At 39.0% G+C, this 22,558-nt stretch overlaps 1 protein-coding gene across 8 annotated transcripts in view; it reads left to right on the top strand.

Moving 5' to 3' along the window:
- The first annotated feature begins 205 nt into the window (after window positions 1–205).
- The window catches only part of CPAP (centrosome assembly and centriole elongation protein), a 74,560-nt gene continuing 52,207 nt past the window's right edge, over window positions 206–22,558 (top strand). For 2 of the 8 annotated variants that reach the window (XM_084878535.1, XM_084878531.1), the window contains exons 1-4: window positions 206–310; window positions 17,499–17,681; window positions 18,103–18,611; window positions 19,176–19,299. In XM_084878535.1, coding sequence (XP_084734661.1) covers window positions 18,168–18,611; window positions 19,176–19,299 — 568 coding nt within the window. In that variant the 5' untranslated portion in view covers window positions 206–310; window positions 17,499–17,681; window positions 18,103–18,167. Of the gene's footprint in view, window positions 317–17,498; window positions 17,682–18,102; window positions 18,612–19,175; window positions 19,300–19,370; window positions 19,624–22,558 lie in introns of those variants that run through there. The other 6 variants (XM_084878534.1, XM_084878532.1, XM_084878533.1 and 3 more) reach the window with 6 other exon arrangements.

The following is a 22,558-nucleotide window of genomic DNA, read 5'->3' as shown; positions in this document are numbered from 1 at the left end:
TCCGTTTTCAAGGGGGCGGGTCTTCCGGTCTAAGCCGGCCCGTTTACTCAGGAAACGGTTTTCCCTATGCCCGCCCTAGTCCCCTAGGTAGCAGCCCCTCTGTGACGTCGCTGGGAATAGTAGTTTGCGTGAGCCTGGTGGTGCCCGAGCGCAGGCGTGGAGGGCCCGGTGGGCACTACATTTCCCAGGAGCCCTTGGTTCAGGGGCGGGGCTCCCTCTGGAGGCGGTGATTGTGGCGGCTCTTTTGTAAAGGCTGTGGCGTCGCAGGCTTCGGTTTGAGCGGACTGAGAGGCCCGGGGACTTCGGAGAGGTAGTGGTACGCGGGCTCAGGGAGAGGGGCCACTGGGGGTTTCGACGGCTTGCACCTGAGGGTCTGCGGCGCGCGGGAGGATGCGCTTCGGGCCGGAGGCTGCACGGAGTGGCCAACGTCTGCTCCAGGCGGACGGGGTTTGACGGGGCCGCCGCTTCTCCCTGCGGAGGCCGGCGCCCTCCGCCGCTGTGGACAGAGACTCGGTCCGCTGGCCGAGGGCGGGCGCCGGCACTCCCTTAGGGCCTTGCCTTTGCAGCTCTGCTGGAAGCGAGGAGGGGCATTTTTAAGGACTAATAAATCACCTTCTCGACCAACTAGTACCTTTTCTCGGTCTGAGCGTGGTTTTGAGTTTATTGAGTATGTCCACTTTCCCTCTACCTCAGAAAAACGGAGCACAGGTATTTTACTTTTTTGACATCTCCAAAAAAGTCATGTTTATGACTTTACATTAATGTTATGTTAGTCAAACAGAATGATATAATTGTCTCAAGGACTTAATTTCCACATTTCCAAACCTCATCAAGTAGTCATTACACTTATGAAGTAAGTCAGCTGAATGTTTGCAGTCTGGATGAATTCTAAGATCTTCAGTTTGGCCGAAACCGGTTTGGCTCAGTGGATAGAGCGTCGGCCTGCGGACTGGAAGCTCCCGGTTCGATTCCGGTCAAGAGCATGTACCTTGGTTGTGGGCACATCCCCAGTAGGAGGTGTGCAGGAGGCAGCTGATCGATGATTCTCTCTCATCGATGTTTCTAACTCTCTATCCCTCTCTCTTCCTCTCTGTAAAAAAATTAAAATATATTAAAAAAAAATAAGATCTTCAGTTTGTCCTGTTGAATATTCACAGTTTTGACATAAATAAACCCCTTCAGATAAATGTGAATTTAAATGTTCAATATTCTAGGAAATTGAAAAGCTTTTCCCACACTCATCACAAACAGGACAATTTTAATATGTTCAATAGCATATTAACATTATTTCAATGTTAATTTCAGCCAATTCTAGGAAAACCACATACAAAAAAATTTTACATTTGTCAAAGGTAGTTTTGCTCAAGAAGCTGTATTGTCCATGTTGTCCATTGTTACACTCTCATTTAACTTAACTTATTAATTTACATGCATGTTCATTTACTACATGGCTGTGCAATTCTGGATAAGACTGACACAAATCCTGTTCATCACATTTGGGAGCACAGGTATTTTCAATATGTGTCATACAGTGCAATGAAGTGACAAAGGGAACTGCATTCTCATTTAAAAATTCCATTAAGTCCATATTTTTTACCTAATAAAATGACACCATCTATTTTTTAGTTCTTCAGTTACATTAGCCACATTTCAAGTACTCAATAGCTCTCTGTGACACATGGTTACCATATTGGACTTCAGAGTACTATGTAATTGTATTTTTTTCTCTCTCTTATGCACTCCATTTCGCTTTTGTCAACTAACATATATTTTGTTGGTTATATTCAGTACTTTTATGTCAGCACTTAAACTTATTCTTTTTAATTTTCTAAAATATATTTTATTGACTTTTTACAGAGAGGAAGGGAGTGGGATAGAAAGCCAGAAATATCGATGAGAGAGAAACATCAACCAGCTGCCTCCTGCACACCCCCTTAACGGGGATGTGTCCACAACCAATGCACATGCCCTTGACCGGAATCGAACCTGGGACCCTTCAGTCCGCAGACCGACGCTCTATCCACTGAGCCAAACCGGTTTTGGCAAACTTATTCTTCTTAATGACTACTTAATTTGAATACCATAATTAGCTGGGCCCCTGTTAATGGTCATTTAAGTTAATTTTAGTTTATTACAAACTAGAGGCCTGGTGCATGAAAATTCATGCACTGGAAGGGGGGTCCCTCAGCTTGGCCTGCCCCCTCACAATCTGGGAGCCCTCAGGTGCGGGAGGCAACCTGGCGATCAGGGGAAGATGATGCCCCATCACACCTCTGCTGCTGCCACTACTTTCAGCACAAGCCTTGGCCGGCTGGGCAGTTGCCATCCTAGGCTTGCCTGTGCCTTGGGCTGGCCCTGGGCAGCTGGGGGGCTGAAGGGACTGGGGAACTCTGAAGGCAGGCATGGGCTCAGCCTTGCTGTGTCCCTGCCACCCTGATGGGGCTGAGGGGACTGGGCGCTGCCATCTTGTGCTGTGGGAGCTGCCACCTTTGAGAGCATGGCAGTCAATTAGCATATTCTCTCCTTTTTGTCTGTGGGCACCCCCATCTTTGAAGGCCGGGCAATCAATTAGCATATTCCCTCTTTATTATATGGTTTGTGAACTTGTGCTAATATAGCACAAAATGCCTAGATGTGAAATTGCTGAGTTAAAGTTTCTTTTTCTTTTTTTATTGGGACTGAGTCAAAGTTTCTGTGCATTTATATTTGGATAGGTACTGTCAAGTTGCCCTTCAAAAGGTTGTACCAGTTTATCTTCCTAGATAATACTTTTTGAAAGAGTTTCTCTTCTATACTGGGTGTTATCAGGTTTTAGTCTTTGCCAACAGAGTATGTGAAAAATAGTATGTTGTAACTGTTTCAATTTCTAGTCAGTTGAATGAAGATGAGCATATTTTAATGTTTGGGTCTCTGTTTATTTTCCTCTTTATATCTTTTGTATATGTTTTTCACACATTAGGTATGAGGGTAAATACATGTTTGTCTTTGGTTTATATACATTTTTGTGGTATTACATTAATAAAGTCTAGAATTAGGTGTGAAAAATAGTGTGAAATGTCATTCCACTTTGGTACTAGATCTCTCAGCTTTCCTCTCATCCTCTCTCCATCCTCATCCTCATCAGCCTACAAACATGCTTTTATTTCTCCTCCCTCCCTCCCTCCCTCCCTCCCTCCCTCCCTCCCTCCCTCCCTCCGTTCTTTCTTTCTTTCTTTCTCTCTCTCTCTCTCTCTCTCTCTCTCTCTCTCTCTCTCTCTCCCTCTCCCTCCCTCCTTCCCTCCCTCCCTCCCTCCCTCCCTCCCTCTCTCTCTCTCTCTCTCTCTCTCCTCTCTTTTCTTTCTTTCTTTCTTTCTTTCTTTCTTTCTTTCTTTCTTTCTTTCTTTCTTTCTTTCTTTCTTTCTTTCTTTCTTTCTTTCTTTCTTTCTTTCTTTCTTTCTTTCTTTCCTCCCTCCCTCCCTCCCTCCCTCCCTCCCTCCCTCCCTCCCTCCCTTCCTCCCTTCCTTCCTTCCTTGTTAGAAACATCGATCAGCTGCCTCTTGCACACCCCCCACCGGGGATGTGCACATGCCTCTGGCCAGAATCCAACCCGGGACCCTTCAGTCTGCAGGCTGACGCTCTATCCACTGAGCCAAACTGGTTTCGGCTATCTTTTTTTTTTTTTTAAATTCTCACCTGGGGATATGTTTTTATTGATTTTTGAGAGAGAGAGAGGGGGGGTGGGGGGAAGAAACACAAAGAAACATCAGCTAGCTGCCTCCAGTACATGCTCCTACTGGGGATCCAACTGGCAACCTAGGTATGTGTCCTGACTAGGAATCAAACTGGCCACATATTGGTGTACTGAATGTTGCTCCAACCAACTGAGCTACACACTCCAGGGCCAGGGCTATTTCACCTGTCTTAAAAAAATCTCTCTCTTCTGGCTTTCTTGTGCAGCTGCTGTGCTGTTTATTTTCTTCTCTTTATACATAAACTCCTGGAAAGAACTAAACTCACTGTCTCCAGTGTCTTACTCTTTCATGTATCCCCCCCAGTTCAAGCTTTTGCCTCCTCCCCACAGCTAATTTCTAGCTATGACATTTGCTTCGCTAAATTTTAAGATCAGTTCTCAGTTCTTGCCTTTCATCTGTTAACAGCATTAACATAGCCCTTTATGCCTTGAAACACTTTAAAAACAACTCTATTCTTGAGAATATTACAGATATCCCCCCTTAATTTCTCCCATTGCCCCCCTCCATCAGGTTCCCGCCATGCCCCAGGTCTTCACCACTCTGTTTTCTGTGTCCGTAAGTAATGTATATATGCATTTAAAATCTTTGGTTAATTTCTTTCCCCCACCCCCCACCCATCCCTGTCCCCTTCTGAGATTTGTCAATCTGTTCTACGCTTCTGGTTCTGTTTTATTCATCAGTTTATTTTGTTAATTAGATTCCTTGTTTATTTTGATTTTTAGATTCAATTGTTGATAGATACCTATTTATTACCATTTTATTGTTGATATTTTGGTTCTTTTTCTTCCTGTTCTTCCTCTTCTTAAGAAATACCCTCCAACACTTTAGGTAATACTGGTTTGGTGATGAACTTCTTTAGCTTTTTCTCTGATGTTTGCTGATCTGTTCCATGTTTCTTGTCTCTGGATCTATATTTCCTCATCAGTTTACATTGTTCATTATATTTATCAAATTAGTGAGATTATGTGATACTTATCCTTTTCTGTGGATGTTGATTTTGTATCCTGCTACATGGCTGCATTCCTTTATTAAATCAAGTAGTTTTTTTATGGGGCCTTTGGGGTTTTCTGTGTACAATATCATGTCATCTGCAAATAATGAGAGTTTTACTTCCTCCTTTCTAATGTGGATGCCTTTTATTTCTTCCTGTTTGATCGCTATGGCTAGGACTTCCAGCACTATTGAATAAGATTGATGAAAACAGACATTTCTGTCTTGTCCCTGTTCTTAGGTGAAATGGTTTTAGTTCTTGCCCATTCAGTATGATGTTCACTGTAGGTTTGTCATATATGGCCTTTATTATGTTAAGGTATGATCCCTTTATTCCCACTCTGCTGAGAATTTTTATAAAAAATGGGTTTTGGATTTTGTCAAATACTTTTTCTGTATAAGTTGATATGGTCATATGATTTTTGTCTTCCAATTTGTTTATGTGATATATATCACGTTTATTGATTTGCAAATATTGTACTTGCCTTGCAAACCTGGAATAAATCCCACTTGGTCTTGGTGCTTGATCTTTTTAATACATCGCTGGATCCAATTTGCTAATATTTTGTTGAGGATTTTAACATCCCTGTCCATCAGGGATATTGGCCTACAGTTCTCTTTCTTTGTAGTATCTTTATCTGGTTTTGAAATTAGGATAATGTTGGCCTCATAAATAGAGCTTGGAAGTGTTTCTTTCTTTTGGAATTTTTGGTATAGTTTGAGCAAGATAGGTGTAAATTGTTCTTTGAAGGTTTGGTAAAACTCCCCTGTGAAGCCATCGAACCAGGGCTTTCTTTGCTGAAAATTTTTGATTACTGCTTCCATTTCATCAGTTGTTATTGGCCTATTCAGATTTTTGATTCTTCCTGATTCAGTTCTGATAAATTGTATTTTTTTTTGGGGGGGGGGGCGATTTTTTAAAATTTCTTCCACATTGTCCAGCTTGTTGGTAGATAGTTGTTTATAGTGTTTTCTTGCAATCCTTTGTATTTCTGTGGTATCTGTTGTTGCTTCACTGCTTTGGTTTTTTATTTTATTTACTTGGGTCCTCTATCTCAGTGTTTCCCAAACTTCTCTCCTGATGAGAATCACCTGGTGGAGTTGTTAAAACACAGATTCCTGAATCCCAACTAAGAAGTGCTAAACTAGAATTTTTGGGAACATATAGGTAAAATTGCATACCTAACTTAGTGCTCTGTATATAACATCTGTCTTAGAGCACTAGTTAGGTATGCAATTTTACCTATATGTTCTCAAAAATTCTAGTTTAGCACTTCGTAGTTGGGATTCAGGAATCTGTGTTTTAACAACTCCACCAGGTGATTCTCATCATGAGAGAAGTTTGGGAAACACTGCTCTATCTTGTTTCTTGTTGAGTCTGGCTAATGGTTCAACAATCTTGTTTGTGTTTTCAAAGCAACAGCTCTTGGTTTATTTGATTTTTTTTTTTTTTTGTATTGTTCTTTTAGTCTCTATGTCATTTATTTCTGCTCTGATCTTTATTATTTCCTTCCTTCTACTTAATCTGGGATTTTGTTGTTCTCTTCCTAATTCTTTATGTTATAGGGTTAAATAGTTTATTTTTATTTATTTATTTATTTATTTTTTGTTAGGTGTTTAGTGTTATGAACTTCCTTTTGCTGTGTTCAAGAGATTTTGGGTTATTGTGTGTTCATTTTCATTTGTTTCCAGGAAGTTTTTGATTTCTTTCTTGATCTCATTGGTAACCCATTCATTGTTTAATAATATGCTATTTAGCCTCCATGTGCTTTCGTGTTTTTGATTGTTTTTACTGTAGTTGATTTTTGATTTCATTAATTTATTATCTGAGAAGATGCTTGATATTATTTTAATCTTCTTGAACTTGTAGAGAGACTTGTTTTATATCCTAACGTGATCTATCTTTGTGAATGATCCATGTGCACTTGAGAATAATGTATATTAAGCAGCTTTGGGGTGAAATGTTCTATAAATGTCAATTAAACCCATCTGATCAAATGTGTCCTTTAGATTCACTCTTTCCTTGTTAATTTTTTGTTTGGAAGTCAGCAGGGTGTTCAAGTTCCCTAATATAACTGTACCAATGTCAATCATTCTCATATTCCTCTAGAAGTTATTAAATATATTTAGGTGGTCCTGTATTATGTGCATACATGTGTACCAAGATTATATCCTCCTATTGGATTGATTAGAGGCTTGGTGCATGAAATTCATGCACAGGTAGGGTCCCTAAGGCTGGCCAGCTATCAGGGCCGATTGGGGCCTTCCTTCCCCTGGCCGCTGGCTGCCATCCGCTGTCCAGGGCCTTTCTTTCCCGGCTGCTGCGCCGCCCTTGTGGTCAGCGCACATCATAACAAGTGGTTGAACTCCAGGTTGGTCAAACTCTCAAGGGGGCAATTTATATATTAGCCTTTTATTATATAGGATTCCTTTAATATTATGTAATGACCTTTGTTGTCTCTTCTGATGGCCTTCAGTTCTTCATACTATTTTGTTAGATATGAGTATTGCTATTCCAGCCTTTTTGTCTTTTCCATTTGCATGGATGATTTTTCCCCCATTTGTTCACTTTCATTCTGTTTGAGTCTTTTGTTCTGAGGTGGGTTTCTTGTACTCAGCATGTAATTGGGTCATGTTTTGCTATCCATTCTGCTACTCTGTGTCTTCTGATAGGAGCATTTAATCCATTTACATTTCAGTTATTGATAGTTACTCTTTATTGCCTTTTAATTCTGTATGCCTGTTTCTCCATTTCTTCTTATTATAGCAGTCTCTTTAGCATTTATTGCAGTGCTTATTTAGTGGTAACAAAGTGCTTTAGTCTTTTTTGTTTGGGACTTTATTTCACTATCTATATTGAATGATAGCCTTGCTTCATATAGTAATCTTAATTTCAGATACTTGCTTTTCATTACCTTGAATACTTTATGCCTTTCTCTTCTGGCATGTAGAGTTTCTGATGAGATATCAGCTAACAGAGATTTTTTGTAGGTAACAATTTGCTTTTCTCTTGCTGCCTTTAAGGTTCTGTCTTTGTCTTTAATTTTTGACATTGCAATTATGATGTGTCTGGGCATGGTCTTGTTTGGATTCTTCTTGCTTGGGACTCTGTGCCTCCTGAACTTGTGTAATTTTTTTCTTCACCAGGGTAGGAAAATTTTCTGCCATTACTTCTTCAAACATATTCTCTATCCCTTGGCTCATTTTCTTCCCCTTCTGGCATATGTATTATGTGAATATTGTTACATTTCAGGTTGTCTCTGCAGTTTCCTTAAGCTCTTCTCCTGTCTTTTAATTGTTTTTTTTCTTTTTGGTTTTCTGAATTTTTTTTCTACCCTGTCTTCTAACTCACTGATGCGATCCTCAGCTTCTAATCTGCTGTGTATTCCTTCCACCATGTTCTTTATTAATGCCGTGCCATTCTTCATATTTACTGTATTTTTTCCTCATGCTGTTTATATCTTTGCCATCATTATTCTGAACTTTATTTATAACAATGCCCATGGTAACATTTATGGGGCAATCTTTCCCTCCCTCTCCCCCCATTGATCCTCATCAAAGGTTATTTTTTTCCATTGATTTTGGGAGTGGAAGGCAGAGAGGGGAGGAGGGAGACAGAGAGAGAGAGAGAGAGAGAGAGAGAGAGAGAGAGAGAGAGAGAGAGAGAGAGAGAGAGAGAGAGAGAGTGAGAGGGACACATTGATTGCTTGCCTGCTATATATGCCCCAGCTGGGGCTGGGTATTGTACCTGGAACCTATGTACGTGTTCTAGATCAGGAATCAAATCGTGAATCTCTGGTGCGTGGACAAATGCTCTAAAAACTGTGCACACTGTCCAGGGCTGGGGCATTCCTTTTGAGCAGTGCCCATTACCTTGATGTGTACAGTATCATCTTTCTTGTAGATTTGCATGTATGTCGCCAAAGGAACAACTCCCTTATTTTCTTAAAGGTCCAGAGAACATATAGTTTGCTCTCTTTCCCTTTCCCTTTCCCTCTCCACTTTCCCTTTGTGTTAGTCATTTTTGGGAATTATTGGAAGATTGTAGGGCCAAAAGGAGGGTTGGAATTGGGTGTGTTTTTTTATGGTGGAGAAAAGGGAGTATAGTCTAAAAACAAAAAAGTACAAAAAGGAAAACGCATTATCTACTTCCAGACCAGTGGTATTAGGGTATGGGCACCATAGGGAGACATGTTCTCAGGAAGGTCAGAGAAGAAGTAAGGATAATAGGAGATTTTGCTAGTGGTAGACAGTGTGTGTTTTAGCATTGAAGATAATTGGGAGATGGAGACAGAATAAAGCATGTGTGTGGAGATTAGCATATGAGATAAAGGGTGGCTTGGGATTCAGTCTTCCTAATGATAAATGATGTAAATTAAGTTTTAACGCATAAAGAGATTAATCCTAGAAAATTCAAGGTGGGATAGTGGTGATGGGACTGTGAAAGCTGGTGGGATTCTGGAGGAAAGGGCATTGGTGGGGCATCTTGCAGATAAAGGTTCTAAAGTCCACGTGGCTGGGCCTTACTTTGTCCCTTATAGCTGCACCACCCGCTCCTTCTCCTCTGCCAGATCCTTAATTTTATCCTGATCACACTATCTAATGTGCACTCTCCTTCCTCCACATGGCTTTTATTTTTATCTTTAATACTTATTACTTAATATATTGTACAGTTAATTTTTGTGTGTATTTTCACCACTAGATTGGACTGAATTATTAACTGCTGTATAATCATCCTAAAACAGTATCTGGCACAGAGTAAGAAAATGAATGCTGGTAAGAAAAAAATCAGACATACAAAGGAGGAACAGTTATGTTCTCTGTGATGTCCCATTTAACTTATTGCATTAGGAAATTGGCTATTTTAGAGTAGGATTCATATAGAGTAGCTGTCCTATGGTATTAACCAATCCTATTCTTACTGTTTTTTTAAAAAAAATATTTTTTTTTATTGATTTCAGAGAGGAAGGGAGAGGAAGAGATAGAAACATCAATTACTTTTAATATTTCCTACAACTTTTTAATATTATATCATGTTAGTACAGTTTTGGTAATATTTTATTTAAAATCTTTTTCTTGAAATGTTAATGTTTATTCATGTAATATTATACTTAAAATTGTTTTTCTTGAAATATTACTGTTTATTGCATGTAACATTGTCATATTTAAAATTGTTTTTCTTGGGAAAAAAAAAAAAAGGAACGTTAATGATTAGAGAGAATCATTGATCAGCTGCCTTGTGCGTGCTGCCCCACCTGCTTGGGATTGAGCCCACAACTCGGGCATATGCCCTGACTGGGAATCAAACTGACCACCTGGTTCACAGGTTGATGTTCAACAACTGAGTCACACCAGCTGGGCTATTTTTTGTTTTTTAATATCTTTTTTTTAATTATTATTATTTTTTCTTTTATTAAATTATTATCTGTGTACATATTTTAACATTGCCTCCCCCTCCCATACATACCCTCCCTCCCCAGAGTTTTGTGTCCATTGGTTGTACTTATATGCATGTATACAAATCCTTCGGTTGATCTCTTATCTCCCCCAGATCTCCCTACTCTCCCCGCTGTAATTTTACAGTCTGCTTGTTGCTTTACTGACTTTATATCTGACTTTTGGTTTGTCAGTTTATAATGTTCTTTAATATCCATAAATGAGTGAGGCCATGTGGTATTTCTCTTTCATGGACTGGCTTATTTCACTCAGCATGATGTTCTCTAGTTCTATCCAGGTTGCTGCAAATGATGAGAATTCCTTCTTTTTTATGGCAGCATAGTATTCCATTGTGTAGATGTACCATAGTTTTTGGATCCAATCATCTGCTGACGGGCACCTAGGCTGTTTCCAGATTCTAGCTATTGTAGATTGTGCTGTTATAAACATAGGGGTGCATATATCCTTTCTTATTGGTGTTTCTAGTTTCTTGGGATATATTCCTAGGAGTGGGATTACTGGGTCAAATGGGAATTCCATTTTCAGTTTTTTGAGGAAACTCCACACTGTTCTCTACAGTGGTTGCACCAGTCTGCATTCCCACCAGCAGTGCACGAGGGTTCCTTTTTCTCTACAACCTCGCCAACACTTGTCGTTTGTTGATTTGTTGATGTTGGCCATTCTGACAGGTGTGAGATGGTACCTCATTGTTGTTTTGATTTGCATCTCTCGGATAATTAGTGACTTTGAGCATGTATTCATGTGCCTTTTGGCCTTCCTTCTGTCTTCTTTTGAAAATATTCTATTTAGGTCCATTGCCCATTTTTTAATTGGATCATTCATCTTCCTTTTATGTAGTTGTATAAGCTGTTTGTAGATGTTGGAGATTAAACCTTTATCAGTGGTAACATTTGCAAATATGTTCTCCCGCACAGTGGGCTTTCTTGTTGTTTTGTTGATGGTTTCTTTTGCTGTAAAAAAGCTTTTTATTTTGATGTAGTCCCATTTGTTTATTTTCTCTTTAGCTTCCATTGCCCTAGGGGCAGTATCAGTGAAGAAGTTCTTTTGGCATGTCTGAGATTTTGCTGCCCGTGGATGCTTCTAGTGTTTTTATGGTTTCCTGTCTGATATTTAAGTCCTGTATTCATTTTGAGTTTATTTTTGTGTATGGTTTAAGTTGGTAATCTAGTTTCATTCTTTTGCATGTATCTGTCCAATTTTCTCAGCACCATTTATTGAAGAGACTGTCTTGACTCCATTGTATATTCGTGCCTCCTTTGTCAAATATTAATTGAGCATAGTGATTTGGGTTGATATCTGGGTTCTCGATTCGATTCCATTGATCTATATGTCTGTTTTTGTGCCAGTACCAGGCCGTTTTGAGAACAGTGGCTTTGTAATACAATTTGAAGTCTGGTATTGAGATCCCTCCTACTTTACTATTCTTTCTCAGGATTGCTGTGGCTATTCGGGGTCTTTTATTGTTCCAAATGAACTTTTGGAGAGTTCTTTCTAGGTCAGTGAAATATGCTGTTGGTATTTTAATGGGAAGTGCATTTAACCTATAGATTGCTTTAGGAAGTATGGACATTTTGATGATGTTGATTCTACCAATCCATGAACATGGTATGTTCTTCCATCTGTTTACATCTTCCTCTATCTCTTTTTTCAGTGTCGTGTAGTTTTCTGCATATAGGTCCTTTACTTCCTTAGTTAAGTTTATTCCTAAGTATCTTAATTTTTTTGGTGCGATGGTAAATGGAATTGCTTTTTTAGTCTCTGTTTCTGTAAGTTCACTGTTGGTGTATAGAAATGCCATAGATTTCTTGGCGTTAATTTTGTATCCTGCTACATTGCCAAATTCATTTATTAAGTCAATTCGTTTTTTAATGGAGTCTTTTGGGTTTTTTATATACAATATCATGTCGTCTGCAAATAAGGATAACTTTACTTCTTCTTTTCCAATTTGGATGCCTTTTATTTCCTCTTCTTGTCTAATTGCAATGGCTAGTACTTCCAGTACTATGTCAAAGAGGAGTGGCGATAGTGGGCATCCCTGTCTTGTTCCCGTTCTTAGAGGGAATGGTTTTAGTTTTTGCCCATTGAGTATGATGTTGGCTGTGGGTTTATCATATATAGCTTTTATTATGTTGCGGTATGATCCTTGTACTCCCACCTTGTTGAGAGTTTTTATCAGGAAAGGGTGTTGGATTTTATCAAATGCTTTTTCTGCATCAATTGATATGACTATATGATTTTTATCTTTCAATTTGTTTATGTGATGTATCATGTATCACGTTTATTGATTTGAGGATATTGTACCAACCTTGCATTCCTGGAATAAATCCTACTTGGTCATGGTGCATGATCTTTGTGATGCTCTGCTGGAGACGATTTGCTAGAATTTTGTTGAGGATTTTGGCATCTATGTTCATGAGGGATATTGGCCTGTAAATCTCTTTCATTGAGTTGTCTTTATCTGGTTTTGGTATTAGGGTGATGCTGACTTCATAGAAGGAGTTTGGAAGTGTTCCTTCCTCTTGAATTTTTTGGAATAGTCTGAGGAGTATTGGTTTTAGTTCTTCCTTGAATGTTTGGTAAAACTCTCCTGTGAAGCCATCTGGCACTGGGCTTTTGTTTGCTGGAAGCTTTTTGATGACTGTTTCAATTTCTTCCCAAGTCACTGCTCTATTGAGATTTTTAGATTCTTCCTGATTGAGTTTTGGAAGGTTGTATTTTTCTAGGTATATGTCCATTTCCTCCAGGTTGTTCAGTTTGTTGGAATAGAGTTGTTCGTAGTATTTTGTAACAATCCTTTGTATTTCGGCGGGGTCTGTTGTTGTTTCACCTCTTTCGTTTCTGATTTTGTTTATTTGGGTCCTCTCTCTTTGCTTCCTGGTTAGCCTGGCTAGAGGTTCATCTATCTTGTTTATTCTTTCAAAGAACCAGCTCTTGGTTTTGTTGATCTTATGTATTGTTTCTTTGGTCTCTATCTCCGCTCTGATTTTTGTTATTTCCTTCCTTCTGCTTACACTGGGCTTTTCTTGTTGCTCTTTTTCTAACTCTTTGAGTTATAGAGTTAGATAATTTGTTACCATTTTTTCTAGTTTTTTGCAATAGGCTTGTAGGGATATGAACTTCCCTCTCAAAACTGCTTTTGCTGTGTCCCATAGATTTTGGATAGTTGTGTTTTCATTGTCATTTGTTTCCAGGATGTTTTTAATTTCTTCCTTGATTTCTTTGGTAACCCAGTCCTTGTTTAATAGTATGCTGTTTAGTCTCCATGTATTTGATTTCTTTGGATTTTTTTCATTGTAGTTGATTTCCAGTTTTATGCCACTATGATCTGAGAAGATGCTTGATATGATTTCTATCTTCTTGAATTTGAAGAGACTTTGCCTATGTCCCAAAATGTGGTCTATCTTTGAGAATGTCCCATGTGCGCTTGAGAAGAATGTAAGTTCTGTGGCTTTGGGGTGGAATGTTCTGAAGAGGTCGATTAATTCCATCTGGTCTAGCGAGTCATTTAGGATTGATATATCTTTGTTGATTTTTTGTTTAGATTAGGGGTGTCAAACTCAATCAGAGAAGGGGCCAAAATCTAAAATCCAGCCTAAATGGCGGGCCGAATGGTTTACTGAACAGTCATAATCTGACAATGTAATAAACTGACAGCGGAGTGCAGTGATGACAGCGCGGTGCGGGCCACATTGCAAGGCCTGGCGGGCTGGATTTGGCCTGCGGGCCTTGTGTTTGACACATGTGGTTTAGATGATTTGTCAAAGGGTGACAGTGGGGTATTAAAATCTCCTACTATGATTGTATTGCTATTAATCTCTACCTTAATGTCCTCTAGCAGTTTTTTTTTATATATTGGGGTGCTCCCGTATTGGGTGCATATATATTTACCAGGGTTATTTCTTCTTGTTGGATTGCTCCCTTTAGCATTATGGAGTGGCCTTCATTATCTTTTGTTATGTCCTTCACTCTGAGAACTAATTTGTCAGATATAAGTATTGCTACCCCAGCTTTTTTTTTCATTTCCATTCGCCTGGAAAACCTTTTTCCATCCCTTCACCCTCAGTCTGTGTGCATCCTTTTTTCTGAGGTGGGTTTCTTGTAGACAACAGATATATGGGTCTTGTTTTCTTATCCAATCCGTTACTCTATGTCTTTTGATTGGAGCATTTAGTCCATTTACATTTAAAGTTATTATTGATAGATACTTATTTGACGCCATTTTTATTGTATACCCCTGTGTTCCTTCTTTGCTTTCTATTTCTTTAATTTTACAGTAGACCCTTTAGCATTTCTTGCATTGCTGGTTTGGTGGAGATAAATTCCCTTAGTCTGTTTTTGTCTGTGAAGCTCCTGATTTCACCTTCACTTTTGATTGATAGCCTTGCTGGATACAGTATTCTTGGATTCAGACCATTCCTTTGCATGACTTTGTATATTTCATCCCATTCCCTTCTGGCCTGAAAAGTTTCTGTGGAGAAATCAGTTCCTAGTCTGATGGGGGTTCCTTTATATGTAACTTTCTGTCTCTCTCTGGCTGCTTTTAAAATTCTTTTTTTGTCGTTGGTGTTTGCCAGCTTAATTATAATGTGCCTAGGGGTCGGTTTTCTGAGGTTCATTTTGCTTGGGACTCTGCGAGCATCTTGGATTTGTGTTGGTTTTTTCTTCTCTATCAGGAAAGTTTTCTGTCATTATTTCTTGAAATACGTTTTCCATGTCTTCCTCAATTCCCTTTCCTTCTGGTACCCCTATTATTCTAATATTGTTTTGTATTGTCCAAAAGTTCCCTTAGACTTTCCTCCTGTTTTTTTAATTTTTTTCCCCAGAAGCTATTCTTATTGGGTATTTTTTTCCATCTTGTCTTCTAGCTCGCTGATGGGGTCCTCTGCTTTTTCTAATCTACTCTTGATGCTTTCTATCGAGTTCTTTACAGTAGCGATGTCATTTTTCATTTCTTCTTGGTTCTTCATTTCCTCTTGGTTCTTATTTATATTGTCAAATTTGTCTTCCATTCTTTTTAGCCATCTTATGATCATTACTCTGAATTCTTGCTCTGCTAGGTTGCTTGCCTCTATCTCGTTTACTTCCTTTTCTGGTGAAGCCTGCTTTTCTTTCATATGCGGGCTGTTTTTTGGTCTCCCCATGATCTCTCTTTTTAGGATGTCTGGTTGTGTAGTTCTCTCTCCTGCTTTGATTTAAAGGCACAAAATACAACACAACCAGGTACAACACACAAGGCACTGAATAGAAATGTGTTTGCGATATTAATAACCACCAATAAAGGTGACTAGAACCCAGCTAACAAAAACATACAATCAAACACAAAGCATAGGCAAATCAATCTTATAAAAAAAGCATACAACTTCAGTATAGTTAACATTCAACATACAACTTCAAAGAGTTAGCGAGAAAGACTTTTTTTTTGTTTTGTTTTGTTTTTAGGACAACTGCGAGGGAGGTGTGAATGGGCTTGGAGCAGGGAGTTGGAAATTAGATATATACAAGTAGGGTGAAATTTTTGGAGGGGTTAGACAGAAGGAATGGGGAAAATCTAGAGCAGGAAAGCATTAAGATAAACGGGGTACCAAAGGAGGTCGGAAAGAGAGTGAAGGCATAAAGGTAGGTTTGAGATAGAATAAAGCGTTGGAGAAGGAAAGATAGATAAAGACTGTAGAACAGTAATCCTGAAATAAAAAAAAAATATATATAATAAGATGAAATAAAAATAATAATAAAAATAAACAAAAGAAAATAAGATGAAAAAGGTTAATTAGTTGTAGTAATAATGTTGATTATGTATACAATGTAATAATTGTAAAGATAAAATCAAGTAAGGAAAAAGAAAAAAATTAGTTTTTTGAGTAAATGCAAATAATGAAAACAAAAAAAACAAAAATTTAAAAATTAAAAAAAAAATTTAAAAATTTAAATAAAATTTGAGTAATGATGGTCATTTGCTTCCTCTATTGTTATGATCCAGTCCTGATTTTTAGGCAGGTTTTTCTTTGTTTTTATTACACTAGAATCAGTTTGCCTCTGGGGGCAGTGTTTCTAGGTTGACTTCCCAGACTCTAGAGCCTTTCCAGCTTTTTTTTTTTTTTTCTTTCGTCCTCTCTGCAGCAGGATCTATGGAGCGGGGGAGGGGGCAAGTCCGAGCAACTGCAATCTCCCGCAACTCTCCGATATCCCTCCGAGCCAGATCCAAATGTGTTGCTCTTTAGATATCTCCCCTGTTAGGAGCCCCGTCCACTTTCACGGGTGACACCCGCCCAACAGCTGGGGCTTCTACTTGTCATCACTGCCCTTGTCCTCCAGCTTCCGCGCACTCTGTGCGCGCAGGCTTTTGTCTTCGCCGCAAGCGCTCTCCACGCTCTCCCCGCGAAATCTGACCTTTTCGCGTGCGGTGGGGCACTCCTGTGAGCCCGTGTTCGCTCTGCCTGGGATCCACGTTCTGGGGGTCACAGCTGCTTGGTGGTCGCTGCAGTTGTGGATATTCAGGCCTCTGACACGATCCTATCTTCCTCTCAAGATGGCGAGGTTTCCCCGTCCAAGTCGGTAGGTAGCTCCGGGCAGGGACGTAGCCCGCGTGGGTGCTTCCCTGTGAGGGGTACCTCTGTCCAGCTGGGCTATTTTTATTGTTGAACATTTAATGAACACAAGTAATATTTTATACATATATAAAAGGCTAATATGCAATGTGTCCCCTCAGGAGCTCAACCGGGAGACCAGGAGTTCAATCATTTGCTATGACGTGCGCTGATCATCAGGGGCGCCACGTAACAAAGGAAGGCCCTGGCTGGCAGCCAGTGGCCCTGATCAGCCCTGATCACCAGCCAAGCCTAGGGATCCTACCTGTGCATGAATATCGTGCACCAGGCCTCTAGTACCTTTTAATACTGAATTTATTTTCAATAATTTAACCTTAGTTGTGATTTAATTTAAATTAATTTTAACAAACACTTATCAAGTTTCTTCTCTCTGCCGGGAATGGATGGTGCTAGGCAGTGGTGAATATACAGATATCTTTAAGGAACTCATGGCTGGGTAGATTATGAATACAAAAGCAAAATACAACTAATACAGTAGGTCCTTGGGTTACATCAGAGATCTGTTCCTATGGTGCACACTGTAAGTCAGAACCCACCTATATAAGCACCTACTTCACTCACATGGACCACATACAGAGCAATAATGAAGTGAAACAGTAAAAAAAAAATTAAAAGACAATTCCTGACTTTTACTTGTAGTAAATAATAAAAACCTAAAGTACATATGTACATACGTATGTCGAAATAACGGAACTTTTTTTTTTTTTTTTTTTAGAAATAAATGGGAGATGGCGATGTGACCACGAAACGACGTACGTCGAGTCCAACGTAACCTGAGGACTCCCTGTAGTGGGATGAATGCCAAAATAGTAATGACAGAGACCCCTAGGCATGCAGATGAGGGACTGCTTAGTGAGTGAGTGGTTAGGATGTAAGGGGCATTAGGAAACCATGCCAGGTAAAGCCATGGGGGATGGTGACGTTTGTCCTGGGATTTGGGAGAGCACAGGCTCCCCAGTTGTGCAAAGAAGCAATGTTGTACTAGGGCCAGAGGCAAGAGATTGTTTAATGTGGGTGTTTTATATTGAGTGGTTTTTTTTCCTTTGGTAATCAAATAACTTAGAAGATGGCTTAACTCCCATAATTTTAGGTCACATGATTTGGCATTTGTATAAAGTCATCAGAAGGATGAAATGAGAAGGAAACTTCAATTTTTATCCATTGAACTTGGATATTTAAGACACTTCAAAAAACTTGTAGTGTAATGCCAATTGCTTTGCTGAAGTCGTTTGCATATGAAATATTGAGTATGTTTTTTTGTGCTGGGTCAAGGTTTGGAGAGAATATCTTTAATACTTTTTGTTGGCTGTCTTCTACAGGTATTGGAAATTAATAGTTTTTCTAGTTTTTACATTATTTAAGTACAGTAGAAAATTGGACTAAAATGTTCCTGATGCCAACTTCTTCAGAGTTGAACAGTAGGCAGAACTTCCTAACCCAATGGGTGACCGATCCTTCTCGGGCTGGAGTCATATTAAATCATGGATTTCCTATTTTGGAAGCAGATGAAGAAAAGCGAACAAATGTGAACATTTCCACCAGCTTTCCTGTTAAAGCCACACATTTTTCAAATAGCTTCAACTTTATAAGTAAAGAAGATTCACTTCATGAAGAACAGAAGTTGGAGTCTAACAGCCCATACAGATTACAGTCAGATAAATGTGAAACACATACAGTTTTTCCTTTGCCTAAAAAAGGACCACAACCAGTGGCATGTCAGGATGCTCCAGGACACTGGGAAGATAATAAGAGTGACTTTATCTCAGATCTTGCAAGTGAATGCAAAGAAGTGGCTTATAAAGACCCACTTTTTAAAAAGCTTGAACAGGTACACCAGGACTTGGCCAAATATATATTTGTATTATTGCAGGTTTGTCTATGATGAAAGTCACCAGTTTCAGATTCTCTTGTTTCTTCCCCTTCAGTGTGAAATGCTCAAAATACCAAATTTTGCCTTTGTCTAATGTGAAACATTAAAGTATGTTTAATATGTAAGACAAATATAACATTTTCAGATAATATCTTCAAGTTTCTACCTCACTTGGTAAAAACTAAATTAGAAATTGTTGATCAAATATTAGGGGAAAATGCTTGATCATAAATGTACTGATTACCTATCCTATTTTAATAATCAAAGGATTTCTATGACTTTTTCTGTTTCTTAGTTGAAGTTGAGAGAATCAATATGGTTTCCACCATAAAAAATTGGTTTTAGAGTTTTGGTGGCAGATTTAGTTACTTAGGGATCCCTCTTTGAAACTTTTTTTTTTAAAAAAAACTCTTTATTAGGAAAGATAAAAAGGGAGATGGGAGGGATTAAGATAAAGGTAAGGAGTGAAGGTCCATAAAAAAAGTAAAGTTAGTTTAATAAGTTAATTTTATGTTTTAAAAGCTGAAAGAGGTGCAGCAGAAGAAGCAGGTACAACTGAAGAGGCAACAGTTGGAACAACTGCAAAGACTCAAGGAAGAGCAAGAGAAGCTGCTCACTATGGTGTCGGGGCAGCACACACTCCCAGGTACTTTTTGCTTACATGGGGTCTCCACTTAGTACAATGATTGACAGTTATACATATTTGTAATTTGAATTGACAGATTATTACTACCGTGTTTCCCCGAAAATAAGACATCCTCCGAAAATAAGACCTACTTACAGGTTTCCTTCTGAGTGAAATATAAGGCATCCCCCTGAAAATAAGGCCCCCCCCAGGCTAAACATGAGAGATTTGGTTCACTGATTCTGAAAGAAATGGAGTCAAAAGAAATTCACCAGGAAATTGAGGAATTGGATTGTTAGGATGATGTTCCAGAAGATGATGACATGGTTGTCATTGAATAAATGAGTAAGTTCTTGATACTGTAGGATTCACAGTTTGTCTGCTTTGTGTTGACAACTACTGTACTACCATACCGTATACAGGTAATAAATTTCCTTTATTTTCATTTAACAATAAATGTGTACCATATTCTTCTTCATAGAAAAATAAGACATCCCCTGAAAATAAGACTTAGCGCATCTTTGGGAGCAAAAATTAATATAAGACACTGTCTTATTTTCGGGGAAACAGGGTATTATTCTCTTTCATATGTTGCAAACTCCAGTTTCTTTAGAGGCTGCAAAGATACCTGAAACAGTGGTGGTGTAGTATAATTAGGACAAGTGAAAGCTGTGCCGTTTTGGAGCATATATGTTCTTAAAAATATTCACATTTATTTATAAAATACAATTTAAAAAAGATCTAGAGCCAAAGTTGGTCTAGGGCTGCTAGTTTACAATAACTACTCTGTATCATAGAGGTAAATATAAATACATAGATCCTTAAGTAAATAAAAAGAAAGCCACTCTACTCAGCTAAAGAACCGTACCAGAAATATTTTTTCTATGAATTATTTTATTCTGTGTTCAATCAGTGAATAGCATGAAGTGCTTATCAGGGGAAAAGTCTGTTGAAATGTATCTGGAGCCGTGGTTTTGAAAGTTTGTTGGTCATTCTTCATAGGAACAAAAACATTTTAAATCATGACTCAAAATTTCAAAGAAATTACATAAATCAGTCTTTATTAGTGAGCCTGGCATGTAACAAGAATATTTTCTATTTTATTTATTCTATTCTATGTTAAAAACATACAAAGCCAGTCCTGACCTGTTGCATCTGATGATAAAATGATTAATGGATTGTGTCCCACAGTTTGAAAAGCAGTGGTCTGGAGCAATGTGTGTCTGCTTGGTGCTACCTTTGAAGAGCCATGCTTTACTGCTTCAGGACAGTGCCTATTGTGTTCAGAGGTTGCATGGGCATTGAGAATACAAAGAACAAAAGACATTGGCTAATGAGTGTGCAGGGTGTGATTGGCTGGGATTCGGGAAGTGATGGGAGTGGCAGGGATGACCAATGTAGCAGATGAAGAGTGGTTTAGTGATTTTGGATGTCAGCAGTGACTGGATTCTTGTTACCCCTCCCCCAAGATAACAATCAAGTGAGGAAGCAAAACAGATGCAAAAGAAGGAGTTTACTGAAAACAAACTAGAGGGAAAGGAGAAAGGGGAGAGCTGGATGCATCAAGGGATCGCACGCTAATAAAGAATATAGCTCCCTCCCCTGGCCTGTGTTGCTCAATGTTTAGGATGTTGGCCCATGTACTAAAAGATTTTGGGTTTGGTTCTTGGTCCAGGGCATGGGTTATGGGTTTAATCCCTGGCCCCAAAGAGTAGATTTCTTTGCTTTCCAGGTACCCTTTGCTTCTGCTGGTGGGTGACTAGTGCATATGCAGAGCAGAACTAGTTTGGGAGTGCTGAAGAGAAACTTTGTGCTGGAAGCCAATTTTAGCATGTCATAATTGTAAGAATTTCATCAAAAGGTTGATTGAACTTGGGAAACTCAACAAGGGTTGAGTCACGTATGTAATCACCTGTTGGAATGGCTGAAAGGCTTTTCCCCCAAACCTGAATAGGATGATTGTTTGCTGCCAGACAGCTCTGAGCATTTTAATCTACATGTTATTGCCTCCTGTTGGTCAAACATCTGAATAGCCATAGGCTGTTCCCCAATCTGACAGTGCTTCTTGTAAGAAACCCTTTGAAGTGTATTATCTCAACCTTGCTTTAGTACAATTTGTGTCAATAAAGAGCAAGGGTCCTAAGATAAGGAAGAACTTAGCTTCTTCAGCCAGGCTCCTCTGACCTCCAATGCCTTTCAAAATTATCTTTCATTTCAGGTCTCTTATTTAATCTATACACAGCCTTTCTGCAGATTGCTGAACCCTTCTTAAGGCTGGAACAAGAACCCCTGTACTTTGAACTTATTATATTTAGGAGAGGCTAAAAAATTTCTTTTTAAAAGAGCATTCCCATCTGTTTGAGGAGGCTCAGCCTGTGTGAATTCTTAAGTAAAAACTTTTTGAAAAAAACTGTGAGTGTATGGTGATGAATAATACAGTGATTGATGGTACAGTTGTGTCCCGAGGTCCTGCTTTTGAGCGAAGCCACCAGGAGTTTCCACTTTGCTTTTGCACCACCAGTGTCTATGTCAGCACAGTGAAACATGCAAGTACTGTCTTAATATTTTATAAAAATAGTTTGACCTGGTGCTTGATGCCCTGAAAGAGTCTTGGAGACATCCAGGATTATAGACCATACTTTGAGAATTGCTGCATTGGGATACTGCTCTTTTATCAGGGATATGTTCAGGTTGAAGTGGGATGACCATTAAGAATCAAGAATATTTATGCCGAAACCGATTTGGCTCAGTGGATAGAGCGTCGGCCTGCAGACTGAAGGGTCCTGGGTTCGATTCCGGTCAAGGGCATGTACCTTGGTTGCAGGCACATCCTCAGTAGGTGGTGTGCAAGAGGCAACTGATTGATGATTCTCTCTCATCAATGTTTCTGACTCTCTGTCCCTCTCTCTTTTTCTCTGTGAAAAATCAATAAAAATAAAAAAATAAAAAGAATCAAGAATATTTAAATGGAGAGAGTATTGTTATAAAGGAAGGGAAGTTGAACCTGATATTTAATAAGGATCTACATGATGTCCAGTTTTATTTGTGGGCTAGTAGTAAGGTAGGTAAGTGGCATGGTTCTTTTATAAAACATTTTCCATCTTGTGCTCTAAATTTAATTGAGACAACTAGAGAATAAAGGGGCAGTAACAGGATGTCAAGGGGCTATTGTCATCTAACCTCCAAGAGATAATAAGTACATGGGGAATCTTCTCTCTGTTGACTGGGTTATCTCAAAAGCACAGATTTAAGAAACAAAACAGGAGAATAATAATACAGG

This window comes from Pipistrellus hanaki (assembly GCF_964339955.1).
Source record: "Pipistrellus hanaki genome assembly, chromosome: 3".
Lineage (NCBI taxonomy): Eukaryota > Metazoa > Chordata > Mammalia > Chiroptera > Vespertilionidae > Pipistrellus > Pipistrellus hanaki.
The sequence above is the reverse complement of the archived record's forward strand: the minus strand, read 5'-3'. Positions and strand labels throughout refer to the sequence as shown.